The sequence below is a fragment of the Tupaia chinensis genome, unplaced genomic scaffold (assembly GCF_000334495.1).
Source record: "Tupaia chinensis unplaced genomic scaffold, TupChi_1.0 Scaffold000477_1, whole genome shotgun sequence".
NCBI lineage: Eukaryota > Metazoa > Chordata > Mammalia > Scandentia > Tupaiidae > Tupaia > Tupaia belangeri.
The window spans coordinates 1,858,582-1,880,722 of NW_006159986.1; the positions used below are offsets into that span (position 1 = coordinate 1,858,582).

The 22,141-nt window shown below is 49.8% G+C and overlaps 1 protein-coding gene across 1 annotated transcript in view; it reads right to left on the reverse strand.

Annotated features, from left to right (window-relative positions):
* TNS4 (tensin 4) overlaps positions 1-13,303 on the reverse strand; it is a 22,218-nt gene extending 8,915 nt beyond the window's left edge. The window contains exons 1-4 of the mRNA XM_006155941.3: positions 13,226-13,303; positions 8,648-9,185; positions 2,544-2,967; positions 951-1,375 (exon numbers count right to left, since the gene is read on the reverse strand). Coding sequence (XP_006156003.1) covers positions 951-1,375; positions 2,544-2,967; positions 8,648-9,086 — 1,288 coding nt within the window. The 5' untranslated portion in view covers positions 9,087-9,185; positions 13,226-13,303. The remainder of the gene's footprint in view (positions 1-950; positions 1,376-2,543; positions 2,968-8,647; positions 9,186-13,225) is intronic.
* Between the last annotated feature and the right edge of the window lie 8,838 nt (positions 13,304-22,141).

The following is a 22,141-nucleotide window of genomic DNA, read 5'->3' on the forward strand; positions in this document are numbered from 1 at the left end:
GCCCTGCTCATGGGACATACGCACCCGGGGCGGGGATGTGCTAAGGCTGAGCCTCTGCCCTGGCTGTGGTGAGTTCTGGTTGGTTTTGTTCTTTCTGGACGTCTGTAGTCCAGGCTAAGAAAGGAGGCTGTTTACTATTTTGTGGTTTTCAGCTGTCTGGATTGGAACGCATGGTCTCCATTTCCCTGCCCACCCCCTCTGTGTTCTCGTCATCCATGCACATCAGAGTTGGGACTGACGCGCCCTCCGCTCCCCTCGGGTTAGTCATCAAGCCTGCCACTTCAAGACAGCCAGAGGGTCATCGCCTGGCTCTGTTCTCTCTCCTCTACCCACTGAGGCCCTGCCCTGGCTCAGGCTCCCGCACTTCATTTGCCCACAGCTGCTGGAGGGCTCCGCGTGCACCTCTGACCTCACCACTCCCATTGGCGGCTCTCTGATGGTTCCCTCCTGCCAAACGGGCAAAATCTACATTTTAGCTCAGCATTCAAGGCCTTTCACAACCTGGCTCCAAATTACTGCCAATGACCTCACCCCAAACCCAGAGTTCTGGGCATTTCCTAAACATGCCATGTGCTTCCACACACATGGACTCTCTGTCCTCTGCTGGGAATGCCCTTCCTCTCCTTCTCTGGCTATGGACTTCTGATCCACTTTCCAGATTGAGCTCAGTGTCACTGCCTCTGTTCTGTGGACTGAGAGGGTCACTCCTTCCTTAGTGGCCCCATAGAACTTAGAAGCTCTCTAACCCCTGGGGTTTATCCTATTCTATTGTGATTCTTGGTTTTTACCTTCTTTCCAGACTGTGTCCACTGGTGTATTTACCTGGCATGGTGCTGGGCACATAGTAGGTACTCAATACACATGTTGGCTTCTGTCACAGAGACCCACTGGTGCTCTGTCTTGCCCCCAGCTAAACCTTATGGTGCTTGAAGAGCTGGTTTACAACGTACCCTCCTGGGATGTGCTGAAGGGGGCATCTGTCAGGCTCTGGCTGTGGCTCCTGGTGGCTGGACAGGGGTTGCTGGGAGAAGTAGCTCCAGGCTGGACAGAACTCTGGGGTCCTGGAATCCACTGGGGAGGAGGAGACCCTGGTTCTGGGCATCCGTTGATCAGCACGATGGGTATATCTACCATGGAGTTGGCGATCGATGGGGGGCAGCTACTGGCATGCTCCTTGGCCAGTGGTGGGGAGTGGGGTGCTCTGGGCTGATGTGCACTTGGGGTAGAGATGCTGGGAGCCTGGAAGTCACTAGGTTTTGTACACAGGGACACTGGGCCAATGCTGTGGAGACTGGAGGTGGAACTGGCTGGGCTTTCCAAGGATCTAGAAGATGACTGATGGCTGGAAATGCTGGAGTGGAGGAGAGACTGGCTGCTGCAGAGGCGAGAGAGCACCAGAGGGGGTGTTAGGGCACCGGAGCAGATACTCAGGGACCGCTTCAGAGGCGGCTTTTGAAATCTAGTGATCTGAGCGTCATGACTCTGGCCAAATAAAGCACTGCATAACTGCTCCCCCACCCTGCCCAGCCCACCAGAGCAAAGGGTGTGCCAACCGGAACCCTAAGGAATGCAGACAGATAGAGAAATGTCCCTGGATGCTGGTTTGCTCATTTAAAGTAGTCATTGGTCTGACCTCCTCAGGCCACATGGGCTTAGGCTGGCCTGGATTCCCTCTGCCTCCCAGCCAGGCAGGTCTGACGGAGCTGTTCCCCGGGCTCCCTCCTCTCACACCCAGGAGCCCTGTGGATGGACGGGATCATGTCCACAGCCGATGCAGAGGGGATTCCCCAGCTAGGAGGCCAGTCCCACATCCAACCAAGCTTCTTCCTGAGCTCAGGGCCCAGGCTGACCAGCATGGCTGGAATCCCGTCTCTGCTATGGACTGCCTTGGCTGGTGGCTTTGGAGTTGGTGTGGGAGATAGAGGGCCCGTGGTTCGGTCTTCCTGTGGTTTGGGGAAGGAAGGAGTGTGTGTGTGTGTGTGTGTGTGTGTGTGTGTGTGTGCAGTTCTCTTGTGAGGCCTGTGGAGAACTGAACTGAGATAGCTGTGAATAATGCCCAGGCTTGTTGGCCTACCTACTTTGCCAGGTTTTGCTAGCAGCAAAGAGGAAAGAGGCTTTTCATTCTTACATGGTTCATCTCAAGCCCCTAAATTCTATTCACATCTCTGTGTTTGGGGGTTTTAAAAAGCTCTCTCATGAGATGGGTTGTACGAGGGATGGAAAAGATATAGATGAGCCTCATTCATGCAACGACTCTTTTCCCAAAAGACAGAAGTCAAGATTGTTGTAAATTGAATTCATTGGACAGGGCTTGGGCATTATATTGAAATGGATATTGATTTTTCTACATCGACAGCTTGAGATCCACATGGCTGTGATGACATAAAAGAGAACATTCACCCCTTCAGTTCTGGTGCCTGTCCAGAGTTTGTTCAGACAGGACGGGGTGCCCCTCTGTGACTTTAGGAGGTCTGTGTGTGTTTGTGTGTGCGCATGTGTGTATGTGTGAGTTGCGGTGTGACGTCAGAAGCTATTAAACTTACCTTCCGAACACGTAGCTGATGTCAGAGGCTGGGCTGGCCGACAGCACAGAGACCCTGCTGCCCCTCTGTGGGGCCAGGCGCCCCAGCCCCTTATCCAAGCCTGGAGAGGCCACTAGTGGGGAGCCTGAGCCATGGGGGACTGAGGTCCTGCTCCCCATGCAAGGGATGGAGATGCTAGGAGAGGGTGGAGGGTGAGGGGAGGAATCCCCACAGGGTGGAGGGGGACGATTATGCCCTCTGCCCTGGCTCCCAGAGAAGATGAGGCTCTCGCTGCTGCTTCGCGTCTCTCGGGGAACGTCTCTGGAAAGGAGGAGGCCACCGCTGCGTGGGGAGCCGAAGGGTGGGGTGACCGACGGGCTGGAGCAGCGCTGCGGGCCATCGTGGCACCTGGATCTGGTGGAGGTCACCTCGATGTACTTTATATCTTTGAGGAAAGAAGCAGAGCATTGATGAAACCCAGGAGCCTGGATTCACAGAACAGAAACACTAGACGGGTCTTTCAGACCTCAAATGACTCTCTTCTATTCAGATGAGAAAACTGAGGCCCAGAGAGGAGAAGCTCATCAGAATCAGGATTAGCACCCAACTCTGTCTTCGGGCCCCAGTTCTGAAGTCCTCTTCTTCCCTTGGGTGGGGAGACGCAGTGGCAGGCCTTGCAATCAGACAGGCCTGGCTCTGAGATCCAACTCTGCCACTTATCGTCTGAGCAAGCGAGGCTAGATGATGCCACCACTTACAGTCTCTGTTTCCACACCTCTGAAAGGGGGCGACCATGCCCAGCCTGTTGCTGTTGTAATAAGGACAACATGAGGTTAGGGTAGATGCACAGCACTGGGCCTGGCACATAGTAGGGGTTAAAAAGCAGAGAGATCCTCTCCTTTGTCTTTGCCCCACTCCCAGGTTGAAATGATGGCTTGTTGGAGTGCATTGGTGGCATGTGACACCTCTCTGTTACTCGGGGTATTGTGAAAACTCTTTCTCGGTCTGTACCTACAAAAAAGCTCAAGCTTGCGTACATGCTGGGCTCACCCCACGGTGCCCAGGCTGCACCTCATGCTAACCAGATCAGAGTTTCTGGGGTGGATGCAGGCCTCAGGCTTGCTCGTTTGTTTGGTTCTCCAGGTGATCCCAGTATGTGTCCAGCCTCAGCACTGTGACCCGAGGCCCAGCAGCACCACGGCTCACCCCGGGAACTGGTGTGATGGGCAGAATTCAGGCTCCACCCCAGCCTCCAGAGTCAGAGCCTGCATTTTAGCGAGACCCGGGGATCTAGGTGAGAACCTGTAAAGCGGGAGCTCTCTGAGGGCCAGCGGGCTCCAGCACTGCTGTGCCAGACCTCCCTGCCTGCACTCCCAGGTGGGCAGGATGATCTGTCCCCTAACACGCTCAAGCTGCAGTCTCATTCCAGTGTACTTCCCATTCCCTAGGGAGTGTCCAGGACCCTTGGGTTTCCAAGATCTCTCTTCTCTTCCAGAGATTGTCCCTGGCATGGAGTGCCCTGGTGTTTTCCCTCCTCCCAACCTGGGGCAGCGGGGACTGTCTCGGGTGCTTTCCAGCAAAGGGGGTGGAAGGTTGGGGGGAACAGGCTACTCCCCTCTGGAGGACTGTGAGTCTTGCCTCTGACTTCCCTGGATAGAGGCTGGGCTGACTCTGGGGAAGTCAGCACTCTCACCTCTGCCCGTTGGCCTCCCACCTGCACTGGTCTCTGTACAGGTGCCGGCCCTCCCCCAGCGCGACTGTGGAGTCAAGCCCCAGCCCGCTCCTGGGTAGGGCCTTTTGGCCCTGCTCACAGTTACTGCCTCTGTCTGAGCCTGTTGGGCCAGGGGTGGGGTGGGATTACATCAGATGAGCAGGGGCTGGCGGGCTAACCTGTGTTTGCTTCTCAGGGGTGGGAGAACACCCTGGCTTTGCAGCCAGACAAACCTGGGTACAAGTTCTGGCTTTACCATTTTTCCAGCAACTTCTCTGAGCCTGAGTTTCTTTATCTGCAAAGCGAGGGTCTAAAACCAACCTCCCAGGGTTGCGATGAGGATTAAATACAATGATAGATGGAGCCTGGCCTATGGCAGGCCTCAAAGAAGGAGCCTCAGGGGTGGGGGTGGGCAGGCAGTGCCCCTGCTGGCACTCTGACTATAGTGCGCATTCCTCCAGTCTAGGAGGACAACGAGGGTAAGGGGAGAATGTTTGGGGCCTTGTAAAGTGAACTCTGAAAGAAAAGAGATCTTAGAATAGGGTGGATTCTTCTGGAAGGCTGACAAGCACAGAATCTATTTCTATAGGTCTCCGTAGTGTTTATAGCTATAGTTTCCTTTGAACCTCACAACAGCCCTTGGGATGTGCAGACGTTATTTTTAAAGAGGAGGAAGCTGAGGTTCAGAGGAAAGTGGGACCACAGTTAGCATTAATTGCATGGCCCTTTTTTAATTCAGATGGCATTTATTGAGTGTTACATGCCAGCACTGCTCCAAATGTGTTACTAGTATTAACTCCCTTAATCCTCATAACAACTCTAGTGGTGTAGGAAATAATACGAATTCCCATATAACAGCCAAGAGATCAAGGCTCAGAGAGGTTCAGTGAATTATCCAAAGCTGCACAGCCAGGGAGTGGAGGAACCTGACTCCTGCTCCTTAGCTCTGTTCAAGGGCTTCTTCCAGAATAAGGAGGGGCTTCTTGGGGCCTTAGTCCAAGGCCTTGCCCTGTGAGAAGGTGCTTGGCTGGTTTAGGGGGGCGTCCCAGTATGGTGAAGTTCAGGGCCCCCACCTCACTGGATCACCCAGATACCCACTGAGGACCTTGCCTGGGAGCAAGGCAGGGCAGGGAAGAAGAGGCCCTGGTGCTGTGAGTCACCTCCCTGTGCTGTCCTGGGGTGGTTGTGGCTGGGGAAGGCAGGGGCCCCCACCCCATCACCAGGGTGCAGTTGCTGTTTACAGGCCTGCGGGGCAAGTCTGAGCAGCACTGGGTGGATGCCGGGGCGCCAGCACCAGGCTGGGCGAGTCAGGGAGGGCCTGTGGGCTTGGGGTGGAGAGACAGTTATTAAACAACCTTTCCTCAGGCTGGCAAACAGCCTTGCTGGGCAGCAATTTTTGCAAAATGGAATGTGGGGGCCTGTTCCAAAGACAGGGTCGGTGGTGGCAGAGAGGATACAGTGAGGGATGTGGTATTTGCTTCTAGCAACCATGTTCCCTATGGGAGGGTAAGTGTACAAGAAGGGGAGCGAGAGGCAGGGACAGGGAACCTCAGCACGAAGCACTGAGGAAGGCAAGCCTGGAAGGGAGACTGTGGGCTGCCTCGGCATGGCTGGAATCTGTGATGCCCTGGAGGGCATGAAACTAGCTCCAGAAAGAGAAGAAGATGGGAACATGGGCTTTGGAGTCAGAGCCCTGGGATATGAGGCTACCACTTGTTAGCGGTGGGATCCAGGCCATCACTTCCTCTCCCTGAGCCTCAGTTTCCCCATTTGTAAAATGAGTTACTATTTCCTTCACAGGGTAGACACTGAGATCAAGCATTACACAGACTAGTTTTTTCTTTTTTGGAGAGTTTTTGCTATAGGGCACGTGCACTCGCCAGAAAGACAGAGAGAGACGAAGAGACAGAAAGTGAGAAATCACCCCCCAGGGAGGATGGCCATGCGGTAATCCCTTCTCCTCCATTCTCCTCTCAGGATCTTGGGCACGCACACACACACGCCCAGCGTGAGTTTAAGCCACCAGGTCCGGGACTCGAACTATGGTCCACTACATGGGAGTCCAGCGACACAGCCATTACGCTAACTGCCGGTCCCACACAGACCAGTTTTAAAAGAAATCTACTTTATATACATTTCGGATAGGACTTGATGTAAGATCATTGCTTCAATTTTCCTCAAGTGAGGACAAAGGGGGACAGTGACATCTGCTAGCACCACCGTGGTGGGATGTCTTCCCTACAGCACCTACAAAGTAGGACAGAGAGTGCAAAGTGGTGGGAGATGAGGTTCACATGGATTACATTTAGATGGAAAAGAACTCACCACATACCCAGAATTAGTTACACCGCCATGGGCTGGTGAGAGCTTTGTCACAGCATCAGCGGTCTTTGGGAGGTCGGGGAGGCCAAGACGCACGACCACAGCAAACTGCAGGCGCACACTGTTCTTAGTGACGGTAGAGAACTCCCTACGGGGAGCTGACCTGCTGGGCGGTCCTAGGAGGTCCTAGGCGGCAGTGAGCTAGCTTGCAGGCATTGGACGTGTTCAGGGTATCTGAGGACACAGACCACTGCCCATCAGCCCCATGCTGGTCGTCCCCTCCATGGAGGAAGGGCCTAGTAGTCACCACCCTGCACCCCGTGTGGATGCTGTGCAGAGCAGTCTGGCCCCAGCTGGCCTTGGATGTGTGGAACTCCTGCCTTGAGGCATGGACATTAAAACCGTGGGCTTGCTCCTGCCAACAGTAATTAGGCCCAGGACGCCTTCCCTGCAATGACGTGTTCATGACTGGCCTTAAGAAGCAGGAAGAGGACTCTTGAGGGATGGAGGCGGTTTCTTTAACAGGCCTGGCAGGCAGCGCATAGCGGGAGGAGGGAGAGCAGGCTGGAGGCTAGGAGCTCGGGGTGCCAGAGGGCCTGGGTGTGGGGCTCTAGGTCCACCCCAGAGCCCAAAGCTACCTTAGGCTGGCCCTACACACAACCCCAAGGCTTAAAGTTAGCCACCATTTGTAATGCCAGGATTTGTGATAAGTGGCCAACAAATGTTATTTTTTGTAAACCCTCGCAATGAATGCTCTTTGAGATAAGAACGCTCATCATCTCCATGTTACAGAAGAATCTGAGACACAAAGTGAGTAAACAGCTTGTGTGAGGTCAGCCCGACTCCAGTGATGAGGCTAGGTTGGCTCCTTCCTCAACCTGAGCAACCTCAGTTTTTTCAGCTGTAATGGGAATAGAACGCTCACCTCCTGGGAGTGCACTGGGAGGACTGACGATTCTATAGCAAGTGCTCAGCACAGAGCCTGGTATATGGTAAGTGCTTGGTAAATGCAAGTTCTCTTGGGTCCTGTCTAATCATGACTCAGCCCTGCTGATCATTGAACCCTGGAGGCCTCAGACGTCCAGCCTGTCTAACGGGGCTGCTCCTCCTTGACCCTCATCCTCAGCTTAAATTTGAAACTCTTTCTTTGGAAAACTGAAGCCAGATGGAGAGATTTCCAGATTCCCTTGGCCTTGGTGGTGTACTGGGGTTGACTTGAACCAACTTATTAAGAGCTGCTTGTTAAAATTTCAGGATTTTGTCCAGATGGTTGCTAAACTCAGCCGTTATTAAAAATTACATTATATAAACTTAACAATGAAACAACTTATCTTAAAACAAAGGTAATAAATTCCCAAAAGTCATCACATCAAAATTCTTTTGCGTTCACCATTACCTATGCTCTCCAAGTTATTTACACCGTTGTGTTGGCATGGTGGAAATGCTGTGTAACAAACAGCCTGCTACCGGGCATCTCTCTCCAACCCCATGTTCAGTGACGTCGTGTGGGTAACTTCAAATTGGCCATGGTAGAAGACTTTAGACCATGGGAATGGGCAAATACTCAAATGCGGGGCTTCCTCTGTCTCCGCCCCACAACCAGGGAGCCACTTGTTGAAGATTTACCAGCATGAACACATCAGGGTCCCTGCCCTAAACAGTCTGAATAGTGTCTCTCCAACTCCGCGGTATCCAGTTTGGGCCTCCTAGAACCCAGTAGGAACAGGGGCCCAGATGACAATCCTACAAAAATGTCAGTAGGCCCAGGTTAGGACTTAGAGACCCCACTGAACCGTGAGCTCTTATTTATATACATGGCAATGTACGAACGTTTCTATGAATTAGCTTATTTATGTTTTCGTGAAAATCATATAAAATAGGTACCCATCCCTCTCCAAACAGAAAATAGAATTGGTTAGAGAGAGAAAATTGTATTTATCTCTCTTTTGTGACAGAGAAAACAGGGAGATCGGCAACTTGTTAAGGGCTGCATGGTGCCTTCCCACAGGACACATCCCCTGTCTCCTTGATTCCGTAGGAAAGGCCTCTGCATGAGTTCCCCCAACCCCCAGCAGTGTGCCCAGGTCCTTACCTAAGGCTTCAGGTTCCTCCTTCTTTTTCCTGGAGGTTGTGTTGTGAGCAGGCTCAGCCCAGGGGCCACCAGTCCCTGGGGGAAGCAGCTGGAAGGTGGGATCCAGTTCCAGAATCATCTGGTTGAGGCTCTCCAGTGAGAAGTCAATGTAGGAGTCAAGGTCATCCGGGGCACCTGAAGCCTGCTCACTAGGGGATGGCAGGAGGCAGTTGCCTCTGGCCTCAGATTGTGGTGTCTGCTGAAACCTGCTGGGGACCCCTTTGCCGGGTGTGGGGGCCATCAGAGCCTGGGCTCCCCAGCCTTCTGTTGTGTAGTAAGGACACTGGGGTGGCAGGCTGGGGCCTGCTGTGGAGTGTAGAGCCCTCCTGGGTTCCTCACAGGGAGTCAAGCCGACTGCATGACCTCCTGCCAGCAGGGGGCTGGACATCACCTGCGACATGGTAGGTAGGGGTGGTGACCCCAGCGGTTTACCTCTGGCTTCCAAACAGCCTAACTGACATGCCGGAGATGTTACTTGCTGACCAGAAGCTCCAAGTACCTGAAAGGGGGCGGGAATGGGAACTGAGTAACTTCTGTAGGTGAGGCCCCTGCTTTCCCTCCTTCTCCCAAACAGAGGTATACTGATTCATTCATTTAAAAGCACAGATGCTGAATCAGATTGTCTGGGTTTGCATCCTGGTTCCATCACTCACTAAAGTGGAAAAGCCTCAGCAAGTTAATGAACTGCTCTGTGCCTTGGTTTGCTTATTTGTTAATGAGTTTGTATTTGTAGTATGCTTAGAACAGTGCCTAGCACATACATAATAAACATCAAGCCAGTAATCATTGAGGAATTTCAGTAGATGTTTATAGACTACCTCCTATAACCTAGACATCTTGTTCTTATTCTTAATTTTTAAAAGGGTTTGGTCTTAAGGTATGTGTGCTTCCTGGAAAGAGAGAGAGATACAGTGAGAAGGAAAGTAAGAGATCGCCTGGAAAGGAAGAGATAGAGACAGTGAGAGGGAGAGAGAGAGATCACCTTCCAGGGGGATGGCCATGCTGTATTCCCTTCTGCATTCTCCTCCTGGGATCTTGGGCACGTAAGCTCACGCACCTGGTGTGATTGTCAAGCCACTGGGTCTGAGACTTGAACTGAGGTGGGCCATGTGGGAGTCCAGCAGCATAACTGCTATGCCACCTGCTGGCCCCTAGACATCTTATTACATGAATCCTAGTTGCTGATTATTGAGTACTTGCGATCCACAAAAGCACTGCTATTTACGCCTCAAGCCTTTCAAATCTTCACAACTCTTGGAGGTAGGTACTATTGTCTTCATTTACAATGAGAGAATGAGACACAGGGAGGTAGCTAATTTGCCCAAGGGTCACACTGTAAGCAAGTGTCAAAGAAGGACTGAACCTCAGGCTGCCTGATGTCTGGGCTCTTGCACTTAGACCAGTTGGTGAAACAGACAAGTCAGCAGGTGAGCAACTGTAAATAGTGGCGCCACGGAGGAGGAGAAGTAAAAGGACTTTGTAGGCACTGGTAGAGAGGTCATAGAGGACTTCCTGGAGGAAGGGGAATAAAAGAAAAACAGGAGGTAGCTGAGCAAGTAGGGATGAGGCAGGAGAGCGTGCAAAGTAGAAGTGTGAAGACCTGTCTGTAAGGAGAGACCGGGAGGCATTATTAAATACCCAGGAGAGATTGGGAGGTATTAGTAAGTACCCGGAAACAGAACACCTAGGGAGATGGCGGGAGATATGGGGTGAGGCCTTGTGGGCTAGGCTCAGGACTGCCAGCTCAACCCTGAGGGCAACAGGGAGCCACAGAAAAGTTTTGAGCTGTGGAGTGACACCATCAGATGATAGTCACTCCCCGGGGGCTCATCTGGGAAGAGGTGTTGTCCTCATTTCCTTTGCTGTGAAAAGTTCTTCCTGTTGTCTAATCTTAATGAGGTGTGCTAGTTTCTTCTAGGTGGGGCCATTAGAAGGTAAGCGGTTCTGGGACCGAGGAAACTGTACGAAGCTGGGACATGCTGGCGGCATGCTCGCTACATGCCCAGAGGCTCCACATCTGCTGCCCCAACATTCCCCAACTCTGTTTCTCCTCTTTCCTACGACGCTGCCTCCACCTCCTGCCAGAGAGTCAGACCCTGGTGCTGGAAAAACCATTTGAGACCAGCCTGGGGTAAGAGAAAGGGACGTAGACTCTGGAATCTGGAGGTTTAGATTTGAATTCCAGTTCAAACAACTCCTTATGGTGTGTCTCTGAGCCTTAGTTTCTTCATCTGTGAGGTGGGCACAAGCATGCCCTGGCCCCGCCCAGGGAGCACCGTGGAAAGCAGCTGGACCACTCGAAATTCCACATGGAAATAAAGGCTTAGAGAGGATGACACCTGGCAGTAGTAACTCCCATTCACTGATCACTCCCCTTGTGCCAGGCACTAACCTATGTGATTTACATAAGACTTATTATTATTATTTTACGTTTTTGCTATAGGACGAGTATGCTTGTGTGGTTTGGGGGAGGGGGAAGAAAGGGAAAGTGAGAAATCACCCTCCAGAGGAGATGGCCACCCAGCAATCCCTTCTCCTCTATTGTCCTCTTGGGATTATGGCCACGTATGCACACGCACCTAACATGAGCATGCGCAAGCCGCTGTGTCCAGGACTTAAACCGTGAAGTTGACCATGTAGGACCCAACTGCCTTAACCACCTCGCCACCGGCTGGTCCAAGAATTATGTTTGATAACTCTTAATCCTCTCACAACCCTTGGAAGTCCTGCACTCCTCTTATCAGTCCATTTTACAGATGAGGAGACTGAGAATCAGAAAGAAAGCTGTGTAGGCTGCATATCCAGAAAAATGGTGGAGCTGAGATCCAAACCCAGGCCATGGATCTTTGGAATCTTTTTTTTTTGCCTTAGGGAGCGTGTGTTCGCCGAGAAAGAAAGAGACAGAGACAGTGAGAGGGAAAGTGAGACATCACCCCCTAGGGGGGATGGCCATGTTCCAATCCCTTCTCCTCCATTCTTCTCCCAGAATCTTGGGCACACTTGCACATGCACCCAGCGTGAGTTTCAAGCCACCTGCTTTGGGTCTTGAACTATGGTTGGCCACGTGGGAGTCCAGTGACATAACTGCTACGCCATCTGCTGGCCCTGGAACTTTGGAATCTTAATTCCTTATGCCACATGGGGTTCAAATGTAGAGGGATACCTGAGGTCCAGACAAGGGGCCTGATTTGCCCAAGTTTGCACAGCAAGGTCATGAGAAAAACCAGACCCCCTTTTTCCCCTCCTACTCCCCCAAGGCTCCTATAGGCTCGATGCCAGATTTCTTCTTGGCTGGTCATGGAGGGGGTGGCACGGTCCAGGCAGCGTTGGAGCGTGTCTATAAATGGCAGTGGAAGGGAGCCGGCCGAACTCCTTCCCGGGGGCAGCCGAGGACACAGAGCTGGAGCCACAGCTTTTCCACACAGGCTTCAAGTGTCCTGGGTTTGTTGGGACAGGATCTGGGCACGCTCTCAGGGTTTTCTGGCAGGTTGCAGGGGAGGCTGGAGTTGCCAACTTTGTAGAGTGCACTGGGTGACTGGGTCTCCCCGCCATGACCAGGCCCCCCGCCTACTGATGTGGACACTGCTTTTGTACTACTTGGGGCAAGGTCCTTTCCTCTCTGGACGGGAATCAGCAGCCCATCTGTATAATGGGGACAGGACACTTAAAAGACACTAAAACGTAATGCATTCCATTCTCTCAGCAGTTCTGCCGAGAGCACTGTTACAGTGTGGCCCCGAGGCTGAAGAATTTGCCCGACTCCACGCCCTGCAAGTGGTGGCCCTGGGGTTTGATCCCTGGAACCACACTCTTACCCTGTGCTGCTGCTGCACAGACTTAACACTCCTGTCCCCCCACCCCTTTCTGATTTTGATTCGATTCTGACTCGGAGCTCTTTGTTCCCAAGGGCTCCGGGGGCAGGGAGACCCTGCACCTTGGCTCAACCCCTCTTCTGCTCCATTGCCAGCCTCTTCTCCCGACTTACCCTCTCCCTCCAACCGTGTCAGCAGAGGAAGAGGGTGGGAGAGGGTGGTAACTGAAGCTGCTCAAAAGCAGTTTGTTTCAACGGTCCAACCCCACTGCACCCATCAGTCTCTGAGAGTGATCCCTGGTCATCCTGTCCCTTCCACCAGACCCAGTGAGGCAGGATGTGGGAGCAGGCAGGGGCTGCAGGGCCAGCAAAGGCTAGGTCCCTGTCTCTAAGGACCCAACACTCAGACGGGGAGACAGGAGTCCGGAGTTCTGTGCCCAGGCCCTTCCCACGTCTCTGTGACCTCAGGCAAGGCTCTTCCCCTCCCTGGACCTCAGTTCTCTCATCTGTACCCTGAAGAGTTACAGATTTAGTTCCCTTAAAATGCTGAACTCCAGGGTCTGTAATCCCGGGACTGTTTTTTCTCTGATCTTTATCTCTTCTGCATTTCTCTCCACCTTCTCTCTGAACCCAGAGAAGTGGAGAGGCTGAGGACAAAGTTTAAAGAATCAGGGTCAGGGAAGGGGCTCAGTGTCCCTCTCTTCTCCTTAAAGAATAAAAGCACCTACCTGGTGTCCACGGCAGGCGGGCTGTAGCGTTCAGCACGGATTCCTGGGACCCAGACAGTTCAGAGCCAAGGTGAGGAGTAAGAGGAGGTGCCAGTTCACCTCCAGACCTGCCTTAAGAGCAGCCCGTCAGCCCTCCTCCCCTGCGGGGCCCTACACGTGGCCCTGACAGCAGGCAAGCCCCGCCCCTGCTGTGTCTGCCCTGTTCGCACCTGCAGCCCAGGTGAGGCTGGCATGGCAGGGGAAAGGGAAGTCTTAAGTAATGACCTGGCCTTGCAGGGTGTTGGCGCTAGGAGTGTGTGAGGGGCTCCCTGCTTGGCCCTCCCAGTGCACCCCATGACCAGGGGAACCGTTGCCTGCATGGGGCATTGCCAGGGCCAAGGTGTGCTGCAGGCACCTCTCCAAGCCATGTGCCACCTGGAATGGAGGCGGTGGGGTGGCAGAGCTAGCAGGGAGTGGGGTCTTGGCCTTGGCAAAGCAGGATGCCACACCCAGGAGACTCTCCGGGGCCCCTCCTGTGTGTCTGGCTGCGTCACACTGTGGCAGCTCAGGACAGGGGCCCACTGGAAGGAAGGCGGGGCTCTGATCTCTTTTTCCTTCTCTTTACCATAATGTCTCTAGGCTGGGAGTGGGGCTCCAAGTGGAGAGGAGGAGGGGAGGCTCAGCGTGTCAGGAGGAGGGCTTTGAGAAGGGGCGGTAGCACCCATCACTCATGATTTCATTCCTGGGCTGTCTCTCTCTGTGGTCTGTCCTGGACCCAGCTCCTCCAGGGGTGGGGCGATGATGGGAAGTCAAGAAGTCCAGTTGCCCCCTCTCCACGGCTCTGACTCTGTCCCTGTTCAGGGCTAGGGATCCCAGCCTGTTGGGAGGGGGTGTCCAGTCATGATAGTCTGGGCAGGTTGGTCTGAAGTAGGGAAACTGGCCAAGTCTCCAGTCTAGGTTCATGGTGATGCCCCCAGGCTAGTCCCAGAGTGGGCTGCCCAGCACCCCCATTATGCTCCGTGGAGGGGCTTCTGGCCTTGTGGCTTTTGATGCCCTGTGGACTCTAGGATATATGATGAGCCGGTTCCCGGGATACCTCTGAGCAAAGCTGTGCCAAGTTGTACGAAGTGCCCCTCTTGGTGGTGGTGTTACAAGGTGTCTCAGGGTGCTGCTGCAGCCCAGCTGGCACATGGCTTGGTGAGTATATCTTTGAATGAAGAAACGTCATTTCCTTGAGGCGAATGTAGCTGCAAGCCAGGGTGCATTACACCTGGCAGCCTCCCACCCCCCACGCCCCCCCACCCCCAGGCTGCAGCTCAGGGCAGGGGGTGGGAGGAGGGCATCTGCTGAGTTTCTTGGGTGGAAGGGGCACGTGTGAGGGAGACCAAGTGTGAGGCCAGGATTGTGCCAACTCTGGAAACTGCCTTGGGTACTTCCCCTGGGCTGGCACTAAGGATAGGTTTCACAGCAGTTCTTTAGGGCTGCGGTTGGGGGGCACTGCTAGCCTTATGATCCCATGCCTGAGCGTTACCATCTTTTTTGGCATGATAGCTGATCTGGTTTATATCTGGCCACTTCCTTTAGCTTAAGCTGGTTCCAGACTCAGCTGCCTCACAGACCTTGCTCAGTCCTGCCCCCTATGTGTACTGCCTTTGAGATGATTAACTTCCCCCACAAAGGATGGGATGACATTTTTTTCTATGTCTATTGATAGGATCATGAGAATGTCCTCCTTTAGCCTATTAATGTGCTAAGTTACATTAATTGACTTAAAATATTATTTGTTTACCTATTTATTTATTGTGACTTTTAAGCCACCAGGTCTGGTACTTGAACCACAGTTATCTGTGTGGAAATCCAGCACCTTAACCACCATGCCACCTGCTGGCCCACATTAACTGATGTTTGAACATTAAACTTGCCTTGTACACCTGGGGTAAATCCCCCTTGGTTGCAGTAGACAGGTTTTTTTTATTTTTTTATTTTTTTTATACATTGTTAGGTTTTAATTGCTAATATGAGGGGACTTTCAAACATTCATAGAAAAATGGAATTAAAGTATCAGTTTATTTTGGTATAAACATTTTTGAAATTCTTGTATAATCTTTAAAATATGTATTTTCTATGAACTTGTTGAATGTCCTGCATATTTTGTTGAGGAGTTTTGCATATATGTTCATGAGAGACTTTATAGTTTTCGTTTAATGTCTTTATCTGGCTTTGGTAGTAGGGTCACATGCAATTGGTGTGTTTTTCAAACTACTAGGGCTCGAACCCCACAGTTGGCCTTGTGGGATCCGGGTCCTTCAACCCCTGGGCCACAGGGCTGGTCCTCATAGCATTTATTTTAACCTCAATATACATCATTTCCCTGGCCCTGCAGCCGGCCAGGATCATGGCGTGTTTGGCATGCTCGGGTAGACCCAGGGTGCAAATCCAGAGCCTTCCCATGTGGATTCTGGCAACATATAGTACACTCCGAATGACTGTGCCTCACCACCTAGCTTATATTTTGATGCCTCCTGTACTTCTCTCACTAGAGAAGAGGGAAAATGAATGAAACAAACAAAACACTGTAATTTCTGATAGGATTTTTTTCTATGGCAAACCCCATTCTTCATTGATTCAAAACACATTTATTGAATGCCCCCACATTTATTGAATGCCCCTATGTCCAGGTACTGGGATACAGAGATGACTGGGACAAGATTCCTGCCCCCAAGAGGCACATGGTCTGTGTGGGAGTGTGACTCATAGGCAGATAGGACCCCCAAATTGCAGCCTGATGCTGGCCCAGAGCCCGACCAAAGGCTCGATTTGTGCCGCCCTAGGTGGAAGCCATCAGTCACATGCGGCTATCGAGCCCCTGAAATGTGCTTGTCCGAACCGAGGAGGGCCGTCGGTGTAAAACACACGCAGATTTTAAAGGTTTGGTATGAAATAAAGAGTGTACAATAGCTCGTGAATAATTTATATTGATTATGTGTTGAAATGATAATATTTTGTAGATTCTGGTTGAAATGAAAAATAGTATTAAAATAAATTAATCTGTGGGCCAGTGGTGGTTAAGGTGGCTGGATCCCACACAGCCAACTGTATGGTTCAAGTCCCAGACCCAAAACAAGGTGGGTTGGGACCAGCAGGTGGCGTGGTGGTTAAGGGTGCTGCACTCCCACATGGCTGACTGTAATTTGAGTCCTGGACCTGGTGGCTTGTTTTCTCACTTTTTCTCTCTCTCTTTCACTCTGTCCCTCTCTGGTCAATTAAAAATAAATAAATAAATAAATAAAGGTCAATAAAATAATTCTTTAAAAAAGAAAAAGAGAAAGAAACACAAGGTGAGCATGTGTGTGTATGCCCAAAATTCTGAGAAGAGAATGGAGAGGGGATTGAGATGTGGTCAAGCCCCCTTGGGGTGATTTCTCGCCTTCCTTTCATTGTCTCTCCAGTGAGTGCATGTGCTCTATAGCAAAATTATACATGCATACATACACATAACCCCCAAATTATTCTTTTTCTGAAGGCTGAAATTTGGCAGAACCATCCCTTGTCTCTTCATCTTCCTTTTTTTCTTAAAGGTTTTTGCCGCAGGGCTTGTGCTCTTACCAGAGGGACAGTGAGAGGGAAAGTGAGAACTCATGCCCCAGAGGGGATGGCCATGCTCCAATCCCTTTTCCTTCGTTCTCCTCTTGGGATCTTGGGCACACATGCACATGCACCTGGTGTGATTTTCAAGCTATCAGGTCCAGGACTCAAACCATGGTAGACCATGTGGGAGTCCAGCATCTTAACGACCACACCACCTGCTGCCTGCCCTGCCCCTGTCTCTTCTGACTTCTGGTGGCCGCCCTGGGATTTCCAAGTTTGTGGCCTCATCACTCTAATCTCTGAAGGCATTTTCACATTACCTTATCCCTCTGTGCAGCTACTCCTTCTTTGCTTCTCTATTTTTTTTTTTTTTTTTTTTTGCTATAGGGTGCATGCACTTGCGGAGAGAGACAAAGGAACTAAAAGGGAGAAATCATCCTTGGAGGGATGGCCATACTGCAATTTCTTCTCCTCCATTCTCCTCCTGGGACTTTGAGCATGCATGCACACACGCCCGGCATGAGTTCAAAGCTGCTGGGTCTGGGACTTGAACCGTGAACGACTACGTGGGAATCAAGCGACATAACCATTACACCATCTGCTGGTCTCCCTTTGCTTCTCTTTTAAGAGGGCACTTGTGAGGGCATTTAGGGCCTACCTGGATGATCCAGAGTACTATCCTCATCTTGAAGTCCCTAATTTAATTACATTTGCAAAGATCCTTTTCCCAAAGAAAGTGACACTTAAAAGTTCTAGAGATTAGGAGTTGATTCTTTGGGTGGTCATTACTATTAACCTACTACACATAGCTACTAGAAAATTTAGAATTACTCATGTAACTTGCAATATATGAGGGTTCCTCAAAACGTTTGTGGAAAAATGAATTGAAAGTATGAATTCATTGTGGTATAAAATCATATGCATTTTCTATGAACTTTCTGAAAATTCCCTTATATTTTAAAAAATTTATTTATAATGATAGTTATTATTTTTAAATTTGTTATAGGGTATGTGTGCTTACCAGAGAGAGAGAGAGAGAGAGAGGGAAAGTGAAAAGCAAGCTGCCAGGTTCAGGACGTGAACTGCACTCAACCTTGTGGGAGCTCAGCACCTTAATCACTATGCCACTTACTGGCCCCTATCCTCTTGTATTTCTTTTTCTAAGGATTATTTTATTTATTTGTTTGTTTGTTTTAATTTGACCAGAGAAGAACAGAGTAAGGGGGTAGGAGTGAGAAAGCAAGCCACCAGGTCTGGGACTTGAACTGCAGTTGGCTATATGGGAGTCCAGTGCCCTTAATCACCACACCACCTGCCAGCCCCCATCTTGTATTTCTTAAAAAAAAATTTAAGAAATTATTTAACTTTATTTATTATTACTTAGTTACGGTAACTCCTGCCTGCCAGAGCCAAAGAAAGCAGCTCAGGTTCAGGAAGGATGCTTCCGGGGTCCTTGAAATTGTCTCTGTAGCTGGAACTCAGAGTGAGCAAGGAAAGAATGCCGAATGTAGCATCGGCCTCCATCTAACCTAGTGAGCCCTCCTGAACTGGAAAGGGTGGATGCTGGGCTCTGCGTTTCTCAGGCTCCCTGCTGCTAGAGTTCTGGTTATGCAATAGGTTCAATCCACTGACTGAACTTGAGGGAACATCTTTCTTCTGCCACGTGGCTTGTTGCTTCTGGTTAGCCTGGTCGTAGATATTTTAATCTTAATTTGCTAGAGGTCACGTGCACTTGCTGGAGAGAAACAGAAAGAGAAAGAAGGAAAGCAAGAAAGCATCCCCCATAGGGCGTGGTCATGCCACAATTCCTTTCCCTTCATTTCTCTCTCCTTTTGAGATCTGAGCATAAATGCACATGCACTTGGTGTATTTTCAAGTTGCTGGGTCCAGGATTCAAACCATGCATTAGCCATGTTGGATCTAGCCACCTTAACCACCTATTTTTTTTTTTTTTCCAGCTTTGGCCAGCCTTGTGGATGTCAAGAGGTTGGTGCTGAAACAACTTCCTGATCCCTGAATCAGTTATGATGGTCTCTGAGATCAGTGAACCTTGGGGCTCCCTATTCTTTACTTTCTTGACAATGTCAGAGGAGGCGGCCCCTGATGAATCTTTTAGGCCATGTTTTATGGGAGCCATTCCTGCAGGTGTGATTTACCACTCTAGCCCATCTAATGATCCCCAAAGCACAGAACACCTGCATGGAATTTCTTTCTACTCAGCGTAGGAAATGTGGCTTCTGTTTCCTGCAGGTGACTAATGCAGGGTTAGGTTAGGGGAGTAAGGAGCCATGTAAATTCTAAGCAGCTGGGATTTTCTGTCGTGGGCAGAGGAGATACAGAGGAAGTCCTTAAGCACCACAAGGACAGCAGCGAGCAGCACAATGACATGAACTTATTTGTAACTTTGGAAGGTCTTGTGCTTCAGAGAGGTGCTGAGCATCCCAAGAGGGTAGCAGAAATGCAGGCCTTCTTTTTCTTTGGGTATTTGTCTTCTTTGGACTTAAGTCAGACACAGAAGATTGGGGAGAGATGTTCTTGCTACTGACCTGGGTGTTCAGCCTCTTGAACATTCTAGGGTTTATTTTCAGAATTGCCAATTAGCTGCGATGTGCCAGAAAAATATTACCCTTTCAGAGCCTCTGCCATCCCTCTAAAGAAAGTAATTTTCCTGCTCCTGTTGATTGGGAGAGGTGAGGAAGAGTAGAGAGGGTTTTTTCTTATCCCAGGGGAGGAGATTATGGCCTTTATAGTGGGGCTGCTCCCTGGTCTCAGTTCTTAGTCTTTTGGACTCCTTAACTATAAAACACAAATGCCTGAAATTGTTGATATCCCTTTGTCCCTGCAGGGCTGGTGGGGTCCATTCTGGGACATCTTTATTATGAGTGCCACACCCAGGACAAGGTGGGCTCCCTGAAGTCACCAATGCCAGAATTGGAGGGGCCCTTACGCACTACCCACAGCCTTCAACTCAAACTTCATTGTTCACACATCCCATTAGTCAAAAATGTTGACCAGGCACGCCAATATCTATCTATAAATTGCAAATATGGAACCTTGCAAATGATATACATGACTATATTAGTATTTATTGTAAGACTATATGTATGTTACACAATGTATACACGCTATACATTTATAAGCTGTATATACATGTATAAGCTATATATTGGGTTGTTGGAAGAGTCATAATGCATTTTTTTTTTATAGAAATACTTTCAACTTTTCTGACAACCTAACAGATTACGTCCATCATAAAACTATAAACAGATGGGATCAACAGATGGCATAATGGTTACGTCACTGGACTCTCAGGTAGTCAACCATGGTTCAAGTCCTGGACCCAGTGGCTTAAAACTCACACTGGGTGCATGTGGGTGTGTGCCCAAAATTCCAAGAGGAGAACAGATGAGAAAGAACTGTGGCATGTGGCATGGCCCTCCCCCCTGGGGGGTGATTTCTCACTTTCTGTCTCTCTGTCTCTCCGGCGAGTGCACGTACCCTATAGCAGAAATCTTCCTTAAAAAAAAAAAGAAAAAATATAATAAATATAAAATGAATGCTATTTAAAAGTTAGTTTTATGGCATTTCATGTAAAAAAAAAACCCTTTTTGCTTTCATAATGAGAGCACTGTGATTGAATATGCTGTTTATTTTTGAAAATTCTGTTTAACACTTTGTGAATCAGTGATTGGCTGTCTTATTCGAAATTCGGTTTACTTCAATATTCAGATTTAATGGCTGTCACAGCTCAAAAGAAGACCTCACAAAGATACCTAGATCCAGACAGATGAGGTGCATTATGGGTTCAGCTCATTAAATCATGACATTAATTTTCAATTTTCAATTCCATCCACCAATTATGCAAAGCTTTTTGTTCAAAATTGGCTTGCAAATTTCCATCTTCTGTCATGTCAATCAGTTGTTCTTGCAAAGAAATTGGAATATGTTGCATTTTAATACTTTCAGCAAATGGATTTTTAAACCCACTCAGAGTCTTCATTTAGAAGATTTTGAGCCAGTTAAAAATTTCTTTTTTGGTTCATTGTTTGAAGGGCAGATTTGAAAGATCTGGGAACACACAAGGTTTTCAGTAACAAAATCACATAACAATGGGAACACTTTCAAAATTTATTTTCAAATGCTCTATCATGTTCTTTTCCTTCCTAAAAAGTTGCTTCCTCGATAACTGCTTAAACTTCATCCCAATGCGATGAGATTTCATTTTGGGGACTCTCTACTGTAGCACCCAATGGAGAAGCTCATTATCTCCTTTGTGATATGGCAGACGAGACTGCCTTCAGATTGGGGGAAGTGCTGCTTTCTTCTTGCTGTTTTTTTGCAAAATAATCTTAGGCCATTTCTTCTTCTTCTTGTTTTTTTTTTTTTTTTTTTTTTTTAAAGCGTATTTACCCACTCAGTGGGTGAGAGATGAAAAAGAGAGAAAGCACACAGTTTGAGTGCTTTCATCTTGATGCCATGATCCACCCCCAGCCTCCGCCATCCCAGGTTACGGGCGTCATATGCCCAGTGTCTTTAGGGAGGTCTCTGAAGATGAACTCAGAACCTTCCCGTGTGGGTCTGCTAATCAAAGTGTTGAGTTTTACTACTGGGGTGTCTGGCCCCCATATGTCTTGTTTATTTGTTTGTTTTTGTCATAGGGCGTGTTTGTTTGCTGGAGAGAGACAGAGAAAGACAGAGAGAGGAAAAGTGGGAAATCAATCCTTAGGGGGGATGGCACACCACGATTCCTTCTCCCCTACTCTTCTCCTGTGATTTTAGGCATGCACGCACATGTGCCACCCGTGATTTTTAAGCCCCCAGGTTCAGGACTCAAACAGTGACTGGCCACGTGGGAGTCCAGTGCTATAACCGCCGCATCACCTGCTGGCCCCTATTTGTACTGTTTGTTAGGAGAGTTAGTTTGGTTTATGTCAGACATGGAACAGAACAAAGATGTCAACATATCACCATATGTTGAGAAGCGAGTAGCAGGGCCCTCAGTTCTTTGCCTGATGCAGCATTCTCACCTCCTTCCAGAAACCGATTAATGCGTGGGGCCAAACTGGCTGACAAATAGACGGAATGAGGGTGCCTGGGCTTGTCTGTACGTTAAATATCAGAAGAGCATGGAGAGCATATACAGTACATGGAGTTCTGAAGTTTTCTTCTGCCCTCTGTGCCACCCTTGGGTATGTGTACCTTTCTGTAGGGTCAGATCTCACTGTGCTGGCTGGGGGCGGGGGGGGGCAGTTCTTCAGGTCATGAAGACAGAGTCAGGCAGCTCAGGCTCAGAGCTTGGATCACTGTGACCAGGGCAAGTTGGGTGGTCTCTCTGGACCAATGAAGATG